The following is a 21981-nucleotide window of genomic DNA, read 5'->3' as shown; positions in this document are numbered from 1 at the left end:
TGACAGTTGGAGAAAGTTGGAGTTGAGTCTAAATTATGCGACATGAAAGGAAATCTTATCGCCGGCGATCTACAATTTATCGCCGATCAACCTCAGGCAAAGCTACAGGACCTCTTTGATTCAATTGTCACCACCTTAACTGGATATCCAACCTCACCTTTCCACTTTCTTTTAAGTCCGCTCTACATCCTCCACCATGGCAGACATTCTAACGCAGCTCCAAACCTGTCTCGATCAAGTAAGTCCCCCAACCATGATTCGCGCCACATCCACACAACGTGCAAACTAACCACCGTGACAACCAGCTCGCAACCCAATTCTACGCCACAATAGGCTACCTCGTAACCTACCACGATAATTCACCCGCAATCCCACCCCAAAATGACCCCACTGCCGCGCCTGCCCTCGCCAAAATCACCAAGAACTCGACCGCGCCGCCCGCCCCCGCTGGTGCGCCTGCAGGCTCCCAAGCATCCCCACAACAACAATCGGCCCAAATCCCAGGTCAACAGCAGCAAGGAGGCGGTGATGCAGGACAGACACCAGGAGCTGGAGGAGGAACTGGAGGGGCGGGTGCCGACCCGAATCTACCGCCTGCGCCGGATTCGCCGCGGACGTTTGCGAGTCGGCAGCGGGAGTTGGCGAGGGATTTGGTCATCAAAGAGCAGCAGATTGAGTATCTGATCTCGGTACTTCCTGGAATTGACTCATCGGAGGCGGAGCAGGAAAGGAGGATTAAAGAGTTGGAGAAGGAGCTGAGAAGTGCGGAGGAGGACAGGGAACAAAGAGTGCGGGAATTGAGGAAGTTGCGAAAGAAGCTGGAGAATGTTTTAGGAGCTGTTGAGGTGGGAATCTATGGGGATCGCGGGGCTGTGGCGTCTAGAAGGTGATTGATAATTTTCCTACAGTGGTTGGGGGATATTCCTCGGTAGGAAGCGTGTTTTATTTGAACCCAGTCCCGATTTTATAGATTATGGAGTGGTCGCATAGATGTTTAATGTTACCTACGAAGCTTCGGACTAACTGATTGTGAATGACTCCGAAAACTTTTGAGTTCAGGTAGGTCATGAGTAGTATCTGTTGCCCCCTTCCACACTGCAGCCATGAGGATCTGGGTTAGGGGTATACGTGAACCAGTCCTCTGCTCATATCTACCCCAAGCATCTCATCTGTGGCATGAGTCTATGACTCAGTGATCAAAGATCCGAGCGAATCGACGTCAGTCAATAGAGGGATTGATCGATTCCTAGCCAAGCCAATAAGAAAAAAATGGAAACAACCTTGAGTCTCCTTGGCGAAACGGTAGCTTGGGTATTCGATGTACCAAATGCGCCTCGCCAATATGCTTCGTATGTACGACGCGTTTCAGCGAGGATTTTGGTTTGCAGATGATAGAACGTCCCGTGAACACAATTATATGAACCTCCCGGAATGGCTTCCACCTACCTTCAAATGCCCCATGGGGCCAATGTGGATGTTCAAAATTGTGTCGAGAATCCGTTTCATATCTCGCACAGAGGCTCCAAAGTGTCGTGAGTAGCACTGGGTACTACTGTAACAACACTTCTTCTTACGGGGAGTAGTTTCTTACGTTACTGTAGGTATTGCCCAACAACGAATGTACGACCTATGTCACTGTCAGCAATCGGCAGAAGCAACAGGCCAAGCACCTCTGTATCTCTTTGACCGTGCCTAAATTGAGGTTATGCCTTGGGACTCCTTCCAAACATAAAATTACATTTTGATAGTCTCCGCCGACGGACATCTAGCACAGTTTGAGTGCAAGGTTTGCGGGTTAAAACATTCTAGTCCCTCATATCTCACTGATCAGATAAGCACGGCCAGGTTTCGATATAGAAGTTGCAGTGACCTAGAATGTTCCTGGCCCAAATGGTCGATTATCATGGCAAACGGTAACTGGAAGAGATGAAGTGGCGGTCATGCTTCATACTGAGTGGGAAAACCCTACAGGCAGTGGAACATGTACAATGATCACCGGCCGAGGAAACCAATTTCTGTTTTTTGCCATGCTTATCCCCTCTTCTGCAGAATATATTGCCTTCCAAGTTCCGACACACTCAGGAAGATGGTCAGCATATTGGTAGTTTCAGGAAAGGACTGAGACGGTGGCTGTCTTGCAGCGGGTGTGGCAAAGCTAACCAACCTCGATTATCACCCTAATGCAGGGGTTATTCACGTCGGAGACTTACCGTGTGAGGTGCAAACTTGTATTATCTACTTTACGGTCTAAACCGGATGGAATCTATAAGATATCCACAATCTGAGTGCTGTCCTAAAGTTCCTTCCTCAGGGAGTTACCGGAACTGATATATCGAGTGTGATGGGTGCCATTCAAATTAATCTCGTTCCCTAAGGACGGGTGTGGCTATGTAGCGACTAATCTTATTCGAGGCTTCATGGGAGCTTGCATTAGAACCGTGATCCTGCCGCCTATGAGATGATGGGCAGCGGATGGATTCATATCCTTGTATAGTTACGAAACCCTGAGGACCGGGGTGGCGATGGCCCTTAGGATGCCTTGGTGATATGCTTAGATGGTTTCTGAAGATTTAGCAGTCACCGTATGATTCGGTTCGTTCCATACGGAGCTGCTCATTCGATTTAATTCTAACATGCGACAGATGCTTTGGATTATCCCCGGACCCTGTTGGAGATGACCGACCCCCACCATGTCTTAAACCACGGCGGCAATGGCCTGGTGATCTGCGGAATGTTATCCCCTAGTGACATTCTATTTAAGGCGGCAGTACTTATGGCTATGCTAAACTAGGGTCGAAAAAGAAAAAGAAGACCCCGTTAATGTAACATAGGGCTATTGTTAGACTTTCGGGGGCGTTCATTGGCGCAGTCCAGCAGCTAGACTCCGCGACTAAAGGCCACCGGCTGTCGGTTAGGGCCCCATCAGCATCGCAATACGCCGGGTTTCTCGATAAAATTGGGGGTTCGTTTTAGCGATGTTAGTAGATTTGGGGGCCGTCTCCACTATGTCCGGTCTTATATTGGTTTATTCTTAATCATCTCTCCCCTTCTTCTTCGCCTCTCCATACTCTTACGTCCATTGTCACCCAATACCATACCGGCTTGATATCAAACATCACCAGAAAATGAAGCTCCTCTCAGTTTCGGCCACCTACCTGGCCATCCCCATGGCCCTGCTTGTCTCCGCCCAGAGGGAGACAGTGACCCAGGTTGGCTGCTACACCGACAGTGCCAATTTTCAAAACAAGGGCTCATACACATACCAAAGTCCGGGATATTGCGCCAAGCTCTGTGGCAAGGCGAAGACACCGTATATGGCCCTGCATGATGGTACCGAATGCTGGTGCGGTACTTCTCTGCCGGACAAGAGCTCTCTCCAGTCGGACGACAAATGCAATACATCCTGTTCCGGATGGCCCGACGATAAGTGTAAGCATTGCACTTGTTGGGAGACATAAATACATGCTAATGAAAGGCTGCTCTAGGTGGTTCCGATAAGGCGTGGTCTGTTTATCAACTTCCTGCCTATACGAAGGAGGCATCTGAGACTGAGTCTGCGTCGATTTCGATCAGCCTTGCAAGCTCTACCCCCGGATCGAACAGCACTGCGTCTGCCACTAAGTCGGGAAGTGTGTCCCAAAGTGCCTCTTCAGCGGGCGCTACTCCCACGACTTCTACCTCGGCTGCGACTCGTCGGTTCAAACTTCCTTTTTTCCTGTAATATAGGAGTGCTGGGCTATTCTTGACGAGGTTCTTTGTTTGGGGTATTTATTCGAACGGTGGCTGGTCTGCCTGGAGCCGCTCAGCCTTGAATCAGCTGTACAAGTACCTCTCTGTTTAAAACCAGCCCAACAATTAAATATCACCACCTTAGGGAACATCTGTAGGTGGCATTTAAGGATAGAAATTGAGACACTACAAACAGCCAAATACATACCTGACCTTGAACTTGAAAACCACCAATTGGAGAAACAGTCACCACATCTTCATAGGGAATCGTAGTCGATATAAAAGGGATGAGTGAGAAAACAAGCATGTGCATAGTACAGAAGGCGTAGCATCCCCGACTTGCTGGCGTCCGTAATCTGCTAGACAGGCCATGTAACAGATTCGCCGTTCAGTCCTGAGCTCTGCAGCTACACCTCGTCGTTGGCAGGGAGCTCTAAGCCCGTGTTATCCTGCTCAAATGACAGTGTGCCTAACGAAAGTGGTGTCACATCCTTCATACGCTTTGGCTCCTTCTTTGTGGCTTGAGCGCTTGGAGTAGCCACAGGTTTTACTATTTGTATCTTGTAAGGTAGCATTGCAGTAATTATTCCTAATCTTGAATGCGAATCACAAAAGGAGGTCCGTCTTTCGTGCTTCTGACAGGTCGACTCCGTTCTTTGAGACTACCCAGCATCCTTCTCACACTCCTTGCAATCGTAGCCATGGCGTTTGGTTATTACTTTGATTGACCTTTGTATCTCACGTGAAATATTCCTACAGAACTTTACTAATCTTCTCTATATTGCTCATCATATGTAAACCTCCGGCGGACATGTTATCTAACCAACCAACCTGTGATAGCTCTGCTGATCTGGATAGCATTCGTATCTTTGACGATACTATTGCAAGTTGTGTAACGTCCCCAGGTTCCTCTGTCCGCTTTAGATCTTGTAGATCACCACGTCCATCCGAGATAACCTCCCAAATCTAGCCTGTCATGCTATCAAGCGAACTGATCCTATCCACTTGACAAGAAACTTTCAACGGCACCTCCTCAGCCACAGCAGCCCTGCCCTTTTTTCTAAGTCATTTTCACAGCAATAAATCAGCCTCAGTCCCTCAGCATAGTATATACAGAAAATACTTACTCTTCATGCATACCATCTGGTCCCTCTACAGATCAGCGGTATTCCTCCTAGTCACGAAGCTCTCCGAATCAGGGGGGATTAGACCGTGGCTTAATTACTGGATAATCTAGAAAAAAAAAAAAAAAGGAATGATCCTTGGATTCTTGATCTTTACTTTATATATGTGTTACTTGTAATTTGGAATCTCTACTTTTTAAATTATTCCTCACTATCTTACATTTGAAAAAAGGAGAGATAAATGGAGATGTTCAATGGCTTCGCATTCTTCACGGAGCAATGACTCTTCTAATGACAGATTCTAAGGACAAGACCCACCCAGTTTTGAAGCGCTCGCCAGGTAATTGGTCTGAAAAAAGAGCCGGGATATTGAGTCCTCAGCATGGGTAATTAGACTTCAATAGTTAAGGCTTATCGGGTCTGGACCATTGTCAAAGTACACGAAGTGGGCCGGCTATCATGGTGCTTAGCCAGGAACACTATCGGTACCTGAAGGAATTGGGTAAAGATCCAAGGATTAAGAGAAAATAGTTCAACGCCTCCAGCTAAAAAGGATCCAGCCAAGCCCTATTAATGCTTGAGCGCCAGCTTGAACTGAATTAGGGTGCTAGCCCATATAGCCCAGCATTGAAAATATAACAGCATGGATGACACGCGCCCCCGTCTCTCGTCGATCTGCTCACTGGTATTTTCTTTCTGATGAATCCCAGTATCCCTTCCTCTAGTATGGGAAATACAACCAGTATAGCTGGGCGTGACTGCCTCGTCTCTGCCCTGGGAGGCAATGCGGGTCTCGTCGCCTTTCAAAATCAGCCCCTTTACCAAACCACCGCGGTGCATGAATACAACCTCAACATCCCAGTCACCCCGGCCGCGATTACTTACCCTGAGACCGCAGAGCAGATAGCTGCAGTTGTCAAGTGTGCCTCGCAATATGACTACAAGGTCCAGGCGCGCAGCGGGGGCCATAGCTTTGGAAATTATGGTAAGCTAGCTCCACGATTAACATGTCAGGTTCCTTTGCCAAAAACACCAGCTGACTTGCAACTGGACTCTAGGACTTGGAGGAACGGATGGTGCCGTGGTTGTAGATATGAAATACTTCAACCAATTTTCGATGGACGATCAGACATACGAGGCTGTCATTGGCCCAGGGACGACCCTTGGTGATGTGGATGTCGAGCTCTACAATAACGGGAAGAGAGCAATGGCACACGGTGTTTGTCCAACGATCAGCACCGGAGGGCATTTCACAATGGGAGGCTTGGGCCCTACAGCGCGACAGTGGGGGTTGGCCCTGGACCATGTCGAAGAGGTTGAGGTTGTCTTAGCGAACTCCTCCATTGTCCGGGCTTCGAATACGCAAAACCAAGAGGTCTTCTTCGCTGTCAAAGGTGCTGCTGCCAGCTTTGGCATTGTGACTGAGTTCAAGGTCCGCACCCAGCCGGCACCTGGAATAGCCGTTCAGTATTCATATACCTTCAACCTCGGCAGCAGCGCCGAAAAAGCGCAATTCATTAAGGATTGGCAATCTTTCGTCTCGGCAAAGAACCTTACCCGGCAATTCTATACTAACATGGTAATATTCGACGGAGACATTATCCTGGAAGGGCTATTCTTCGGCTCGAAGGAACAGTACGAGGCCTTGGGGCTGGAAGAGCGTTTTGTGCCGAAGAACCCAGGGAATATCCTGGTCCTGACGGACTGGCTAGGTATGGTTGGCCACGCACTGGAGGATACCATCCTGCGGCTGGTCGGAAATACTCCAACCTGGTTTTATGCGAAATCCCTTGGGTTCACACCCGACACGCTGATACCATCTTCTGGCATCGACGAGTTCTTCGAATATATTGAGAACAACAAGGCTGGCACTTCGACTTGGTTTGTGACACTGAGCCTGGAGGGCGGAGCTATCAATGATGTCCCTGCAGATGCTACGGCCTATGGGCACCGAGATGTGCTTTTCTGGGTTCAGATCTTCATGGTCAGTCCCACGGGCCCTGTTTCCTCAACTACGTACGACTTTGCCGATGGCCTTTACAATGTCCTCACTAAGGCAGTGCCCGAGAGTGAGGGGCATGCGTATCTCGGATGCCCGGATCCTAAGATGGCGAATGCGCAACAGAAATATTGGCGACAGAATCTTCCCCGGTTAGAGGAGTTGAAAGAGACTCTTGATCCAAAGGACACTTTCCATAATCCTCAGGGTATTTTACCAGCCTGAGATGAGAGAGTTCGGCCGTTGGCCACCATAGAGTACTGACCTACTATATAACTCATCTGATACCTAACAGGTGTGCTGTATGCTATTTAGCGATTACTTCTCTGTACAGAATTCGATTGAAGGCTTGATTCTTTCTGCTACTACTAAGCGTCTTATTTTAATCAAACGAGAGGTCATCTAATTTATTCACAACGAGAAGATGAGGTCCTACGGAGTTGACGCGGAATATAACAATAACTAAGACTATCCACAGCGGCAGTTGTACTCCCTAACTTCACCTCATGTAGCTCACAGCAACTGCGTCTTACATGGCCAAAAGAAAACCCAGAACAGAAGAATGTAGAGGCTGCATAAAACACAAGTACATTGTAAAGGTTTGAGTATATGTTAATAGCATAAGCGAGCAAGCCCCATCCAAGACAAAACCCCAACATCAGTAACACCAATGATGACTAGAAGAGCACACAAAGCAATCACTATAAGTTTCACACAGCGCATGCGTATAACAACGAGGGTGCGAACAAGAGTTCTCCCCACTTCTCCGTAACTGTGCATCATGGCTCTGAAGGGTAACCTCCTGGACCTCTCCGCTATATAAATCGAAGCGTGAACGTTGCTCGTAGACTCTTCTTGCCGATGCCACCGAATTGTCGAGCTCTTCGCATAGGCCATCTGCTGCCACGGCTAGAATTTTACCATCGTGGTCTAGGAGGTAATACCCGCCGTTTCGATCATCCAGTGTCCCCATTGAGTATGCGGCTGCCATGTCGTTGAGCTGCTGGCGGGTTTCTAGGATTAGGGTTTCTGCTGGGATGGGGATGGTGTATCTGGTTAGGGTTGCGAGGGTCGTTGCTATGATTAGCAGAAAGAGAACGAGGGTTCCAGAAATGTGGGTTAGAAGCATTTTATGGGTCTGTTGGGTTGTGAGCTGGTAGTAATGTTATTGTGGGTTGGAGGTGCCGCTTACGTGATTTGCGTCGATGTTAACGAATCCTTTGAATCGCTCTCGGTATACTAAGCTTCGAGTGCCAAGATCGTACCGAATCAAAGTCGGAGTGAGGCTATGAGGGAAAATAGGCAAGGCAGCAAGGTTTACGGTGGATATTAAACGTCTTCCACGAAACAAAGATGACGAGGCTGAGGCTCACTCGGAGGTTAGAAAAGAGCCCGCTTATCTAGTTTGATGGGAGTTAATATAACCCCAGTCTCCAATCAGGTCACACATGTTGTAGGCTAGCCAATGAGATAGGAGGAAACCCTACACTATAAGACAGCGAAATTAATCTGACAGTAGTCGATGTTACCCTACATGTTGCCCATAGCCACAATCTCCCGCACGGGTCTATTTCGTGCGGTTTCGATCCACAGCGTAAACGATAGTGTCTAGTAGGACCTTGTGCCTTACATACTTGTATCGAAGAATGGTGCTGGGTTCGTTAGACTAGGCGATTTTTGGGCTTATTTTAGACTACCTACAGTGTACAATTAGGGTTAGTCTACAGCTTCTCTTTTACCCCAGAGAGCGTTTGTTCTGCTGATTTACCTTCGAAATCCTCGTTCTAGGAAGGTAGTGGTGATTTCTAATGCTAAAAGTCTTAGTATAACCGAAGTAGGTAGCGCGACTGACTTTGTAAGCCATTTGGTAGCCAGTTGCGTGCGGATACGCTGCTTTCTAATGATGCTGCACCATAGCAAAACCTTCATCCCAGTGGACTATCTGGTTGAGGCGATAGTTCTTATCTCCCAGCTGCATGAAAGCGTAGGACAAACCTATAACATGGTGCCAGAGATGGGTGAGCAGCCTGTGAGAGAGATGACGGAGATGTTCCGCATGTTTGAAAAGACCAGTCAGGTATCTCTGGAGGAATTGCCGTACGAGGAATGGTTGAACCGTCTCCAAGTTGAAAATGATGATGATCCCTTACGCCCCCTGCTTCCTATGTTTGAAGAGAAAGTTTATGATGGCCGCTGCCAATGGGAGATGTACGAAAACATGCCAATCTCCGATACTGAGAACTTGAGGCAGTACCTGCAGGACGTACCGGAGCTGGCCACATGCCCGTTTCTGGATCAAGATATATTCAAGAAATTCCTGTCTAGTTTGGGATTGGCTTGACTTTGCTCGAACAGTATGAGAGTCAGTACACAACTCATCGGGAGGAGATTGTGGATCGCAAAGGACATACCTCATTGGCCCTATCTCACCTAGTCCTGCTTGTCCATGAACAATCTACATATTCTGGGAAGGTGATCTGACGCAAATTCTGGCAACACCCGATATATATCAAGAGCCGGGTAGTAGGAAAAGGTTTTTTATACCTGTAGACACGCCAGGAATCATTCAGATCGCTCCAGGAGTGAATGATCACGGCATTATATCATTGTGCTGTATGAGACAGCCGGTGGTGAATTACGAATGGATGGTGAGTTTATAGGGGGTTTCATGAGAAAGAAAGAAAAGAAGAAAGAAAAGGACTATTCTTAGAAGCAGAGCAATTTACAACTAAGCCAGAATAGGCTGGATATGTTATAATACAGTTCGGGGAATAATACAGGTGTGATTTGTATACACCATATAAATTCTGAATGCACCTCGAACGGCGGCTAATCCGTGCCCTAACTCCAATCACATATATTTACAGGGCCATTCCTGACAAGAAATTTTATTTTTAGGAAGTCCTTGCGCAACCCAGTAAGAACTAAGTGCTTTCTTTCGCTGCTCTGGTCCCTTTCTAATGACCCAAAGGCCCGTCGTCTCCCTTTATTCTACTTATCCCTCCTTCAAAATGGCACATCAAGAAGAGAAGTGGGTGGCCCATGCCTTTCGTTAGCTACTGAATTGATAAACTGATCACTCCAGATGTCCTTATGTGGTCGGTAATACGATCAAGCTGCGGTTAGGCGCGCCATACAACCAACAAGATATAACAGCCCAAATAACCCGTTTTTTGAACCATTCACGCTTTATTGTGCAATGGTGGTCCTTTTGGACCACCCAGCTCTGAGATTAGCGGGCTATCTAGTGTTGAAGCTCTTCGACCGACGTTTTGCGGCCCAACTCAGAAAGGATGACAAACTTGATCCCTGGACGCCGGAAATCGAACGGCAGTATCATGATTTTATCCTCGATGGTTCTGCTTCAGAATTCATCACCAGACTTAATACTGACGGGAAAATGGCCGAGGAAGAAGGACATACATGGAATGACCCCCAAAATGAAGCGTATCTCCATGATCACATGCAGGATCTCTACGAGACAGAAGTCGAGGCATTCCACACCGTAACAGACATCTAAGGGAAAGACATCCCTCAGCTATTTGCGTGCCTCACTGTGCCAAGCTCCTCTTCATCGCAGGAATCTTCAATCAATAAGTATATCGATGTCTCTGGGGTTCTTTACAGTATATCGACGGATTCCTTTTAACTGATATTGCTGCGCACGCGCCACGAGAGGTCTGGCAGTCTGTCTGTGATGAAGCTATTCAGATTGTCAATCGTATAGGGGATAGGGGAATTCTCAATGAGGATGTGAAAATGAGGAACTTTATTGTGCAGGAGAATCCAGGAAGGAAATTCAAGGGGTTTATGATTGATTTTGCATTATGTAATTTCCGCAGTGAGTATGAGGATGAAACAGACTGGTAGAAATGGAAAGCAATCCAGGATGAAGAGGGGGCAGTGGGATATGTCATGCAGGAATATTTGCATGGAAGCTTTGTCTACAGTCGATCTGCTCGATATAAACAGCTGGACTGGGAATTCAAGAGGGCAGACGTGTACTGATTTACGGAATAACTTGGGTTACTTAATCTTTTAAAGACGCATTCGCACTGCTCTTCTCTCCCTAGAGCTCGGTACTGAACTTTCCGCTCTCCATGGTTATCATGCTCGAGTTCCATAACTCATCGTGTAGGCCTGTAAATAAGATAAATTTGCTGCTTTGCCGGCTCACTTGGAGTACATTGAATGGGTTAAGTATGTATCTGGGATCTAAGCGCTTAAGGACACTCATTCATGTACTAAGCTTAGTTCTTTATGATCAATCTACTTTGGTTACTTGGCAGCTACATTGCTACTCACATAGTACCTTGACGATTCATCTGCACTATCTTCACTATTGAATATACATACCACTATCGAAAGAGGGTGGAAATGGCATTGCCATGAAAACTGTAGCATCAAACTAGACAAGCCCGCGGGACCGGCTTAAGGTGACGGTCGTACTAGTCTTGATATAGACATCTATCAGTAATCTGAGAATTCTACCCTCGGTAGCAATCATACTAGTAAGATCGTGAATGCTCGGGTTCCTGTGCATGGCGTGTATCCGATTTCTACTAATATAAATCCTGCCGAGCCGAATGTCGGGTTATCTGGGCGAAATCTGTAGACCGACGCTCGGCTCGGCATTCCCTCCATAGCGTGGTTAATGTACCTCAACACGGCATTAGAAATGGATATATATATCGACAAAACCTCTTGCTCTTCAAAACCCCATTCACACAAAAATCATCACTGATCTCCAAAGCATACATCTCACCCACTCATCTCTTCCAAAATGGCAGCACCCCAAACCGTCACAGTCGAATACAACGACAACCTCGCCATCGTAACTCTCAACAACCAAGAGAAGCTCAATGCCCTGAGCCAAGAAGACTACTACAAACTAGCCACCACGCTGCGAGAAATCGCCCAGCACGACGAAGTCCTGGTCACGCTGTTAATCGGCAAAGGCCGCTTCTTCTCCGCGTACGTACCATACCCACCATCTATCCAAAGACCACCCATGGTCTATAATTAGCAAGACATATATAGAATACTAAGATATGATCAATACAGAGGCGCAGACGTAACCCGCCCACCACCCGACGCCAAAAAAACCCCACCCCGCCAGTACTGGCTCCGCGCCCTGGTCCTCAACAACATCGACCTAGCCGATGCCTTCTACACCCATCCCAAGATCCTAGTGACAGCCCTGAACGGCCCCGTGATAGGCCTCTCAGCGGCAGTCATCGCGCATTCGGACTTCATCTTCGCAACACCGAACGCATACCTCCTTACCCCGTTTTCGTCGCTCGGGCTTGTCACCGAGGGCGGGGCCAGTCTCGCCTTTGTGCGCCGTCTTGGGATTAGCAAGGCTAAGGAGGCGTTGCTTTCCAGCCGGAGGATTCCGGTTGAGGAGTTGCAGCAGGTTGGGTTTGTGAATCAGGTGTTGGATGCTGGTGGAGACGAGGAGAGGTTTAGGGAGATGGTGTTGGGTGAGATTCGGGGTCGGTTTGGGGATCATTTGGTGGGTTCGAGTGTTTTGGAGATTAAGAGGTTGCTTCGGGAGCCTGGGGATAGGGAGTTTGGCTCTCAGGCGGTGCAGGAGGTTTTTGGGGGGTTGAGGAGGTTTGTGGATGGGATTCCTCAGGCGGAGTTCAGGAAGATTGCTACTGGGGAGAAGAGACATAAGCTTTAGGGAGTTGGGGTTTAGTTTGGTTGTGGTTGATGGATGTATTTGAGAGATAGGGTTATCGAGATAGCTAAAGGAGTATTGTTTTGAAAAGACTATTCTGAATATGGTAGTTTTTGTGCTTCAATTTAGCCCGTTTATGGGGTAAAAGTTAGGAGGTGCTCATTCGCATTGTCTATGAATAGTAATTATGCGTTTTCTGGCTCAGTCTCCGGTACTCCTTGCCTCATTCCAATGGAGACCTGCAATGAATGAAGGACATCCGCTGGGTCGGGGTAGGCAGAGCAAGCCTCTGATGTATTGTGTGCAGCGCACATAGAATCATCTACGCCTCCCCCTAAATGAGTCTTCTTCCCGTGTGAATGGCTTGGCGTTTTCCGGTGTCCCATCGATGTACGTTGTGTCAAAGGAAGGCCTGGAGATATCTTGACTATGATCCGACTCTCGGGCAGAAGGAGATCTGGATTTCCTCGTCTTGGTCGACTATATCTTATCCTTCGATGTTGTCCCACCTGAGTCTCTTGACTTTGGGTCTCTAAATTTGTCAGCGCCTCGTTGAGCAGCGAGTCGAAGTATTTCTCGCTGTATATGAGTCCAGCGCCTTCGCGAATCGAACGTGCTATTGGCCAAACCGTTGATATAAGCTCTAAAACCTGAAGGCAGGTTTCGATGTTCGCGCGCCATTGAAGGATTAGAGTGGGACTGGATGTAAGCTTTTGACTTTTGGCGGCGCTTAGTACAGTTAGAATACTATAGATGCTTTGAGAAGGTTAGGTTGTATTCGTGGAAGGATATGTCAAACAGAAGGGGCCGTACACTGATGGTGGAACATAAGTTACCTGCCCGTGGGATACGATAGTCTGCATGATAGAGGCAATCGTCGAGCCTGCCTGCAAAGCTACGGCAGATGAAGTCGATGGGCGAGCTACTGCCGGGAGCAAGGTATGGAGTTGACATACCATCGTGCTGAATCTCTGGGTTAGCTTAGCTAGGACAGAATAAGTCTCACACTTACAAATAGATGGAATGTAGAATAGCAGGCCAAAAGCTATGGCGTGCTTGGGCCCAGTGCATTTGTTCAGGGCATTGCATCATCCATCGGCTAAGACGAATCTCCCATTGAGCGAATTCAGATTCTGTAAGTGATCCAGCTCTTCTCCGTCGGCCAACAACTAGGTCCATCAGCTCACATAGTTTGACGTACTGGATGAAGAATTGGACTTGAACCGAGTCAGGCTGGTGCCCTTCACTCTCGATAAAATCATCCTGCGTGATAGTATCTACGTTGGTGAGATCCGCATCTATGCTAATAGGCCTGCCATATGCGGCAGCCATGGCACGGTCTCTGGTGTACAGAGTCCACCAGATCCGCCTCCAGAGCCGGCGCTCGGAGAGTGACATTTCTAATTCATTGCTGGAAATCAATGTTAACCATAATCTAATATAATATATCAAGAAGGGGATAAAGGGAAAGAAAGGGTACAAGGGTGAAAAAAAGAAAGAAACAAAGAAAGAAAGAAAGAAAGAAAGAAAGATAAAGAATAAGATATGAACTGTGATTTCTAACCTTCTGTGCATCCCGAAGTTTTGTGCTACACCAATCGCCAGCCTGCTCCAGTAGAATAGCCCATTTTCAGTGGTATCTAAAGGAACTGCTTAGCTGATACCAGCTTTCGAGAGACCGACAGACTCACCTTCTGTCCCCTGCCAATACCAGCTCATCAGCAGTAACGCTTGTACTACTGTAGTATGGTCCTTTTCAAACTCTGCATCGTAAAGAGCCTTTGCCCTTTGAAGATATACCATTGAGCTATGAGCGCCGGGCGATAATTCCTTTCCGTGATTTTTCTCCCTAACAGCCCGCGACCCTGCGAGAAATATGGCTTGTAAAAGAAGAAGGGAAGGAGGATTTAGAGGATCCTTATACATGGACAGAAAGACTCTCTGGTTGACAACAGGCAATACAGGGGCGACCCAGGAGAAGAAAGCGTCAATCAGCTCATCTTGTACTGCCTGAGGGGGAATTTCGAGAGCTCCTTTAAGCTCTAGAACTGTTCGCTCTTCATCCTCCAGCAAGTCCAGATGAGACTTATAAGCACCATATACGTCCATATTCGAAGTCGGTAGTTCTCTCTGGGACTCGGCTTTTCCACATTTTGGGGGGCGGTTAGGGTTTCTATATTTATGGGCTTATGTCAGCTTGTCATATGCAAGTTACCGAGGTTCTTTTGATCTCATTTTAGCCGTCAGGTTTTGGCCTACATAGTATGAGATACTGGTATTATGATGTTATACATTAGCAAGCGCCGTAAGAATCTTCTAACAGCGGAGCAAACGAGACTTCTCTGATTCCTAAATACCAAATGGAGAGTCTCTCCAAAGCGTCCGCTCCACATCCAGCTCATCCCCGTAGTCTTCATCGAATGCATTGAGCATAATCTTCTCCAATGTCTCATTGTTGATGATTTCGAATATTGCTTTCGTAAACTCCCAATACTCGGGAAAGTATCCTGCACACTCCCAGTCTACTATCCCGGACAATCTACCTTGGCTAATGAGAATATTTGTAGAATGAAGGGCCGCATGACTGAAGAATGATCTGTATGGGCGTGAAAGCACCGAGGGGATTGCATTTCTGGTTTCGGAAGATGTGTGCTCAGGAATCGAATACGAAGTGAAGTCTGACGTCTCAGCGAACGGTCCGAATTCACCCCCGACACGGTGATCGTACAGGGCATCGCCAAACGTATTAGCGAAACGAAAGGGCGTGTGGTTTGGGATGCATCGAATCTGGCGGATAAACTTTTTTAAATCATTGGAGAGCTGCCTGAACTGGCCGACGTTGATTTGAAGGTATACATGAACTAACATAGCCTTCTACTAACACCCCTTCACTGCCACCAGGATTCCCGGCGTGTCGCGCGCCTGCGCCCCAAGAATATAATCACGACTCACATCAATATCACGCTCCCGGTTTACGCCTGAAACATCAAAATCAAACTGACGGAAGACTGCTGCGAGAATCAAAACGAGCTCCGCACGGGCCAGATTCATGCCCAGACACGAGCGCGTACCCCGATTGAAGGGCACCAAGTATCGCTCCAGTCGCTTGCCGTCGGATCCTAACCACCGCTCGGGCCGGAAAACGCGAGGTTCGGGGAAGATTTTCTCATTGAGATGGGTGAGCATGGCCGTCATCCCCACGGTCGAGTTGGCGGGGATGAAAATTCCACGGCACTGAAGCGGCTGGTCGGGAAATTGGCGGCTGATCCGGTGGGTAACGGGGTCACACAGACGCAGCCCCTCCTGTACCACGGCCGTTAAATAGGGCAGCTGCTCAAGTGTCGCCAGAGTGGATCGATCATCGTCAGGACCGCTGCACTGATACATATAGAGTGAAGGGAAATGGAAGCACAGACACGAAGGAGCCCCCATAGAGGTAGAGTATCGTCAAGGGGCTCTTGGTCTCCGCCATCAACCTCTCAAACTTCTCCTGCTCCCCAATGTTGGGCTCCGGAGTGTCCTTCTGAACATTGCTGCGGTATCCCACCCACTCGAAGTCAAGCGGGGCCGACGCCGAGCGATCATAGCGCACCAGGTGCTCGTTCGCCTCGTCTATTAGCCGCAGGAGAAGCTCGCGGGAGTTATCGTCAGTTGGACAGGGGAGAGAAAATTTGCTGACCCAAAGAGGACCCTTAACGGGATCGTCGCGGCAGGTGGTATTTTGCTGGACAGAGATGGCGGTGGTGTGGGCCCCCTTAAGGTATTCGGCGCGCACCTTCTGGGCGGCGGCCACCAGATGTTGGGCGTTCTGGAAGTCCATCATAACTGACTAAGCGCGATCTATAAGGGGGAGATGACAGGAAAACTGATCGAGATCTCAATTACACTGCCCGTAGCTCTACAAATGTGTTTTGGAGGAATATAAAGGTGATATGGAGTGCGGCGAAGGATTCAAGTGAAAATAGTGGAATGGATGGCTTTTGTCCATCCTCGCATCGGCACAGCGAAGGTAGAGGTGGAGAAAAGTGGAGGGTAAGGCTGGACGATCACGGGTCGATCTTTGAACCTTCTAGCCTGAGGTTCTGGGCTCTTACTTAGTACTGTAACTACTATTAGGCCTCGAATAACCCCTGTCCGGTGGCTGCATCAATCCTTGGCTGTACAGGAAGAGAGGCAAACATTGGTCAAGTCCATCCAGAGAACAGACAAAGATACCCAGTTTTGGCGTATTTGAAATCGTTTTCCTTTTCTTTCCTTTTCTTTCTTTCCTAAATAAAATACATACATATTTAAATTACCCAAATCTTGAATACTCATACCTCAATGGATCTGTATTGTATTAACTTCGAATATATGTACAAATACTATATTATAATCAATAATTAAACTATAAGTGGGCTACGTACATTATGACCTTAATCACCCTCTTGAAGACAAAACAGTTGCAAAACACCGAAAATCCTACATTCCTATAGAGAAATTGGTCATTTCAAATAAACTAGACAAGCACCCCAGCGGCAAGGCGCTCAGACAAACAAAACGTCAGCGAGGTAGTGGACAATACGCAGTACGTAGTACCAATACGCGGTAGATCACACTAGGGGCCTTCCGGATGTTTTATTTGCCTGGCGGTTGGTGGCTGCTGCGATTTGCATTGGAGTCAACTTAGGGTCAGACAAGGCATAGAGGCTAAGGGCTAAGCAAGTATGGGACGTTTCTTGTGGTGGGATGCCTATCGTATCACTACAAAGGTTCGCTGCACCCCATTTAGGTCCGACCATAACATCGAAGAATAACCTTATGCTTGATTTCATTTTCATCTCAGAGCTCTTGCACTCTCAACCGTGTCGTGTCTGTTCGGGTTGTGATCTCACTGCTATGGCGGGCTCGCTACGCATCCGTGTTGAGAACGCTTATGATGGCGCTCCCCGCACGTTCTACCCCGTGGTTGTCATTGGAGCCGGTGCATCAGGTATCGCTGCCGGATGTCGTCTGAAGCAGAAGTGTGGTTGTGACCAATTCCTTGTCTTTGATCGTCAGTCTGGCATTGGAGGTGAGTGTTCACAGGACATGCATTCGTTCAAGACCCGGATTCATTCGCAGGAAAATAGGTACATGGTGGAGGAATCGGTATCCTGGCGTGGTAAGTTGCTTTTTCCCTGCTGCATTGATAATGCGGTGTGCTAATCTGCGTACTAGGCCTGTGATGTGTAAGTCACGGTGGCTGTCCGTGGAGAAGGTACTTATGCAGGATAGACCGGCATTCTTTTACTCTTTTTCCTTCGCACCAAATTATCTCTCCAAGACTATCTTTCCTTCAGGTAGAGACTACATCGACTATCTGTACAATGTGGTGGAACGCGCTGGCATCGCGGATAAAATCCAACTTAACACAGAAGTCATATCGTTGGAGTGGATTGAAAAGGATGCGGAATGGGAACAATATATTTCTCAGGTCTATGGTCAAGACTCAAGGGGCAAGAAAACTGAAGCTGTTGAAATCGTCCGGGCTAAGGTGGTGATCAGCGCCGTGGGCGTACTGGCCGAGTCTTCCGAATGGCCGTCCAGTGTGGCGAGCCGCGATACTTACAACGGACAATTGCTACACTCAGCACGATGGCCTGACAAGATCAGCCTTGATGGCCAAGATGTTGTGCTTGTCGGATCGGGCTGCAGCGCGGCTCAGATTGCCCCCGCTCTTCTGCAGACCAAAGTCAAATCGCTGACGCAGATCATGCGCACCGCACCGTGGCTTGTGCCACGTGTGGAGGAGCCTGGTGGAAGGGATGCATATGCCAAGTGGGCACCACGCATCTACGGCATGATCCCTGGACTGAGGTATACGGTGCGCATGCTACTTTGCATAGTATCATAGCTCCTGTGGTACACAGCCTTCCAGCGACCTAATGGCCGACTGCGGAAGCAGGAGGAAGCGTCGTGTCTTGCCCACATGCGTGCACTTGCCCCCATCACATATCATGACCAGCTGACGCCAACCTACCAGTTAGGATGCAAGCGCCGAATCTATGACAATGGCTGGCTGCGAGGGATGCACGATCCGCGCTTCATGCTCGAGTCACGGCCCTGGCGCAGCGTAGCCGATACCTCCATTACCGTGGGTGATGGAGACAACGCTAAGACCTACCACGCTGACACGCTCATTCTCGCGACGGGTTTTGAGGCCACTCAGTTTCTGCAACCGATCTCTGTCGTGGGGCGACACGGTCTTTCCCTACACGGGCTGTGGGCAACCCGTGGTGGCCCACATGCCTATCTAGGCACAGCAGTGGATGGATTCCCCAACTTCTTCTTAATTTTGGGACCAAACACATTTTCAGGCCACACATCAGTCATTATGGCGATTGAGAACAGTGTAGACCATGCAATGCGACTGATTGCCCCTATTTTGGACGGTCAGGTCGAGAGTATTGAGCCCAAGACTATCGCGGTTCAAACCTGGCTGACCGGTATACGACGCGACATGGCCAGCACAGTATTTGCGTCCTGTCAGAGTTGGTACAACGGTGGCGGTCGGTACAACTCAGTAATGTATCCGTATGTTGCCCTCAATCTTTTTTTCTATCAAGCTACCTAGGGTGAAGTGAAGCTAATACTCACTAGTCGTTCCCAGCTAGACTTCTACCTGCGATGTCGATTCCCTCGGCTGTCTGACATGAACCGCATGTTGAAGCCTCAGGGTCGGGAACGACAGCTGTGGCGCCGTATGGGAAGAGTGGTGGTAGTGGGGGTGTTGACTTGTGCCCTTATCTTTTACCGAGAACTGTGGAAGTACACCGTTGACAGTGGGATTATCGATCGAGTAGCGGATACAACAATGAGCATGATGAGTTTCGTCCCTCGGACAGTGCAGGAGAGTCGTGAGTGGGTTCTTCAGCGTACCCCCAAGAACTAGTCGGAGGTGTAGAAGAAACAGTGAGTATGCTTACGATAGCCAGATGTCTGGGACTTTCGCTGGAATTATCTGCAGGGCACAGCCGAATTTGCTTTCAGGCATAAGATACTGTTGTTGATTCTGGTCATCCGATATATGCTCTATGTATCAATCGTATCATTGGTTTCTATTTTTCTTCTTGAAACCCAACGAGAGTTGTGATGATTATATGCCTACTACCTCCATAATTCCACGGTTCGGACTTCCGAACGAACGCGGCAGTCGAGTGATGATGCCCGTATTCCTCATGGACAATTCGAATATATTGGACGACATACTGGACACGGTCCACACCATGTAATCTTAACTCTGGATAGTATAACCTGACAACCTGGCAAGAAAGACTGCGCCAACCGAGTCCTACATTACCCATACACTCCCTCGAACAAAAAGATTTCTTTCCATACTACGAGCACAAAGTGAACATGGTTAATTCTGACCCAGGCGAAGATCAACTCACGACACTGCAGTCGCTGTTACATTCCGACAAAATAATTACTCCAGATTTACCAGAACACCCAACACTTGTACAGACATGGGCATCACAAAAGCAAATGAACCCTCGCCTTCTCATTCGACCCAACTCTACCGAATCTCTGAGCAAGGCCATTGCCTACCTATACTCTTCGAGCTTGGAATTTGCTATTTACGGACATGGCTTTATGTCCGCGTCAGCAAAGGACGTCCTCGTGAGCACTTCGTCCCTCGATGATTTTCACCTCGACAAGCATTCTGAACTGGTGACCATCGGCGCTGGACAAACATAGGCAGAGGTCTATCGTAAATTGCAAGAAGCAGCGCCGAACTATGGAAGTGAGATTATGCAACCTACCATCAAGACTTGCTTTGAAGATCCAGACTGACATAATTCATGAAGTCGTGGGAGCCCGTACCCCTTGTGTAGGAGTAGTCGGCACCATTATCAGTGGAGGCTTTTTCATGGCTCTCGGGTGAATATGGCTGTATCTCTGACCCAGCGAACATGTTAGACGTAAAAGTTGTCCTTTGACTTTGTGCTATTGCTATTCTTAGCTCAGAGTAATCACAAGAAAAGTATACAAATGTATATAGACGCATCAGTACGTTTACATGTCCAGTGGCTATATTGATATAACTCACACCATCCACAATCGGCGGCATTTGCTCTCAGCTGAATCGGTCCCATTTGCCAAAGAAACATTATGTTTGCCTCCTATTCAGTACTCGGACAAAGTTATACAAGACACATTTGATCTGGACTCTCGGCTAAGAGAGGTTGATATTCTATGGAACAAATGCGACATGCGTTGGGCGTCGACGTATTGGGTCGGGTTCCAAATAGCGAATATGAGGCCGCGAAAGAAGTTGCACGGAAAATGAAAGCCAAAATGCTTGAAGCAGCCAAAACCGCTCATGATGTAACTGCAGTCCGAAGTCACTTTCCATTCGATAACTTTTGACGAGGGAGTCTGAAGGCGATTCTGTACACTGGCCAAGAGATGTATGCAATACAGGACGCTACTTATCCAAGCCTAGCACAGTGAACTGTGCATTCTATTTGCTCTATGGTGACTGATTTTGGAAGATATAGACTTTACATGCAATTCTGAATATGTCAACGTCTGCTTACTTGGCAATAGGGCTCTCTCCAATCTCCACTAACTAGATATGCTATCCCTTCCCTCTCACCCATATTATTTGTGCTCCCGCTTTCCTATAAGTTTTCTTGCGAACCCACGGACAGGGTTCTATCGAACCTGATAAGGCGGCACCTTCAGAGCCTGGAGATCCGAATGCTTTTTGGCGGCAATGAACTCATGACTATCATTCGCCACGGACATTGTGCTGACATATATCCTCTGCAACATCAACCTAGAGTATGATTCTCCATGTATAGTGAATGATCCTAACTCTCAGCCCAACTCCCTCAGCTTCGGAAGTCCGATCATGATAGCGATAGCGCCATCTTGGTCTAGTATACTCGGTATGGCCGACTTAAGTCTCTTGACTTTGCCCATGATTCCCTAGGGCCATTAGAGCATCAGTGTTCAGCGAGCTGTAGTACTTCCTGCTGCACATAGCTCTAATTCCTTTCCGGAACGTGCGTCTTATGAGCCAGACTGTTACTAATGGGTCCAACCTATCCCCTTGGCTGACAACACTAGGCATGGTTAGCTGGATAGTGGACTTTTGAGGTACTCTCCAGTAAACCCTATACTATACTTCAGTGATTGATTTAGCCTTCCCCTTTAGGTTAAAACCACCCTCCCCACCTACTTTGGACTCAACCTGGTTATCTCGCCCAATACGGTTAGCGTGTGGCTTGAGTACGGTTGCGGACGGGAAGCCCGGAGTTCCACATCCTCTGGTCGCAGATCTATAAGGAATCAATGGTACCAGGCTCATATAGGACGCATGATAAGTGAAGAGTAGAGGTGTCTTCACAAAGCTGACATTTCGTCTCGAAGACCAGGAAGTGGAGATTAAAGTCGACTCTCACTTTGTAAGTCATCTT

General features: G+C 48.0%; 11 protein-coding genes across 11 annotated transcripts; 8 read left to right on the top strand and 3 right to left on the bottom strand.

The window, feature by feature from the left end:
- Positions 1-196: 196 nt before the first annotated feature.
- Positions 197-890, top strand: F9C07_7506 (RNA polymerase II transcription mediator complex subunit Srb7; the record flags this gene model as incomplete). The annotated part of the gene is made up of 2 exons (XM_041291366.1): positions 197-238; positions 306-890. 2 exons carry the CDS (start codon positions 197-199, stop codon positions 888-890), a joined length of 627 nt encoding a protein of 208 aa, XP_041145203.1.
- A 2235-nt stretch (positions 891-3125) lies between these two features.
- On the top strand, positions 3126-3721 carry F9C07_7505 (WSC domain-containing protein; the record flags this gene model as incomplete). The annotated part of the gene is made up of 2 exons (XM_041291365.1): positions 3126-3429; positions 3486-3721. The coding sequence occupies 2 exons, from the start codon at positions 3126-3128 to the stop codon at positions 3719-3721; spliced, it is 540 nt and encodes a 179-aa protein (XP_041145202.1).
- Positions 3722-4959: 1238 nt separating this feature from the next.
- Positions 4960-8332, top strand: F9C07_2282560 (FAD/FMN-containing dehydrogenase). Its single transcript, XM_041291364.2, has 3 exons — positions 4960-5838; positions 5912-7990; positions 8045-8332. The coding sequence occupies exons 1-2, from the start codon at positions 5553-5555 to the stop codon at positions 7075-7077; spliced, it is 1452 nt and encodes a 483-aa protein (XP_041145201.2). The 5' UTR covers positions 4960-5552; the 3' UTR covers positions 7078-7990; positions 8045-8332.
- F9C07_7503 (uncharacterized protein) lies at positions 7511-7981 on the bottom strand (the record flags this gene model as incomplete). The annotated part of the gene is made up of 1 exon (XM_071511639.1): positions 7511-7981. The coding sequence occupies one exon, from the start codon at positions 7979-7981 to the stop codon at positions 7511-7513; it is 471 nt and encodes a 156-aa protein (XP_071365258.1).
- A 100-nt stretch (positions 8333-8432) lies between the features above and the next one.
- Positions 8433-9356, top strand: F9C07_1468664 (uncharacterized protein). Its single transcript, XM_071508115.1, has 2 exons — positions 8433-8567; positions 8691-9356. The coding sequence occupies exon 2, from the start codon at positions 8753-8755 to the stop codon at positions 9191-9193; it is 441 nt and encodes a 146-aa protein (XP_071365257.1). The 5' UTR covers positions 8433-8567; positions 8691-8752; the 3' UTR covers positions 9194-9356.
- A 507-nt stretch (positions 9357-9863) lies between these two features.
- Positions 9864-10820, top strand: F9C07_7501 (uncharacterized protein; the record flags this gene model as incomplete). The annotated part of the gene is made up of 3 exons (XM_071511638.1): positions 9864-9883; positions 10009-10693; positions 10774-10820. The coding sequence occupies 2 exons, from the start codon at positions 9864-9866 to the stop codon at positions 10370-10372; spliced, it is 384 nt and encodes a 127-aa protein (XP_071365256.1). The 3' UTR covers positions 10373-10693; positions 10774-10820.
- Positions 10821-11392: 572 nt separating this feature from the next.
- On the top strand, positions 11393-12628 carry F9C07_2282556 (putative 3,2-trans-enoyl-CoA isomerase). The gene is made up of 2 exons (XM_041291360.2): positions 11393-11826; positions 11917-12628. The coding sequence occupies exons 1-2, from the start codon at positions 11636-11638 to the stop codon at positions 12536-12538; spliced, it is 813 nt and encodes a 270-aa protein (XP_041145199.1). The 5' UTR covers positions 11393-11635; the 3' UTR covers positions 12539-12628.
- On the bottom strand, positions 12625-15493 carry F9C07_1468592 (fungal-specific transcription factor domain-containing protein). The gene is made up of 7 exons (XM_071508114.1): positions 14893-15493; positions 14795-14807; positions 14227-14708; positions 14100-14175; positions 13548-13946; positions 13349-13498; positions 12625-13291 (listed from the first exon to the last, which is right to left on the bottom strand). Exons 1-7 carry the CDS (start codon positions 15401-15403, stop codon positions 12721-12723), a joined length of 2202 nt encoding a protein of 733 aa, XP_071365255.1. The 5' UTR covers positions 15404-15493; the 3' UTR covers positions 12625-12720.
- Positions 15413-16358, bottom strand: F9C07_7496 (putative cytochrome P450; the record flags this gene model as incomplete). The annotated part of the gene is made up of 2 exons (XM_071511637.1): positions 15413-15908; positions 15952-16358. The coding sequence occupies 2 exons, from the start codon at positions 16356-16358 to the stop codon at positions 15413-15415; spliced, it is 903 nt and encodes a 300-aa protein (XP_071365254.1).
- A 1055-nt stretch (positions 16359-17413) lies between these two features.
- F9C07_7495 (putative dimethylaniline monooxygenase) lies at positions 17414-19448 on the top strand (the record flags this gene model as incomplete). The annotated part of the gene is made up of 6 exons (XM_071511636.1): positions 17414-17588; positions 17647-17678; positions 17735-17745; positions 17792-18380; positions 18411-19090; positions 19157-19448. 6 exons carry the CDS (start codon positions 17414-17416, stop codon positions 19446-19448), a joined length of 1779 nt encoding a protein of 592 aa, XP_071365253.1.
- Positions 19449-19680: 232 nt separating this feature from the next.
- On the top strand, positions 19681-20288 carry F9C07_1468514 (uncharacterized protein). The gene has a single exon (XM_071508113.1). It carries the CDS (start codon positions 19913-19915, stop codon positions 20252-20254), a length of 342 nt encoding a protein of 113 aa, XP_071365252.1. The 5' UTR covers positions 19681-19912; the 3' UTR covers positions 20255-20288.
- Positions 20289-21981: the final 1693 nt, after the last annotated feature.

The sequence above is a fragment of the Aspergillus flavus genome, chromosome 3 (genome assembly GCF_009017415.1).
Source record: "Aspergillus flavus chromosome 3, complete sequence".
NCBI classification, from domain to species: domain Eukaryota; kingdom Fungi; phylum Ascomycota; class Eurotiomycetes; order Eurotiales; family Aspergillaceae; genus Aspergillus; species Aspergillus flavus.
Note: the sequence above shows the minus strand (reverse complement) of the source record. Positions and strands in the feature narration are given on the sequence as shown.

Excerpts from the sequence above, each read along its gene's own strand:
- F9C07_2282560 (XM_041291364.2), top strand. The coding sequence starts at position 5,553 with ATGAATCCCAGTATCCCTTCCTCTAGTATGGGAAATACAACCAGTATA. Across the intron at positions 5,839-5,911 it reads CCATAGCTTTGGAAATTATG|GACTTGGAGGAACGGATGGT; the intron begins GTAAGCTAGCTC and ends ACTGGACTCTAG.
- F9C07_1468664 (XM_071508115.1), top strand. The coding sequence starts at position 8,753 with ATGATGCTGCACCATAGCAAAACCTTCATCCCAGTGGACTATCTGGTT.
- F9C07_2282556 (XM_041291360.2), top strand. The coding sequence starts at position 11,636 with ATGGCAGCACCCCAAACCGTCACAGTCGAATACAACGACAACCTCGCC. Across the intron at positions 11,827-11,916 it reads AAAGGCCGCTTCTTCTCCGC|AGGCGCAGACGTAACCCGCC; the intron begins GTACGTACCATA and ends TGATCAATACAG.
- F9C07_1468592 (XM_071508114.1), bottom strand. The coding sequence starts at position 15,403 with ATGTTAGTTCATGTATACCTTCAAATCAACGTCGGCCAGTTCAGGCAG. Across the intron at positions 14,176-14,226 it reads GTATTGGCAGGGGACAGAAG|ATACCACTGAAAATGGGCTA; the intron begins GTGAGTCTGTCG and ends CAGTTCCTTTAG. Across the intron at positions 13,947-14,099 it reads AACTTCGGGATGCACAGAAG|CAATGAATTAGAAATGTCAC; the intron begins GTTAGAAATCAC and ends ATTGATTTCCAG.
- F9C07_1468514 (XM_071508113.1), top strand. The coding sequence starts at position 19,913 with ATGGTTAATTCTGACCCAGGCGAAGATCAACTCACGACACTGCAGTCG.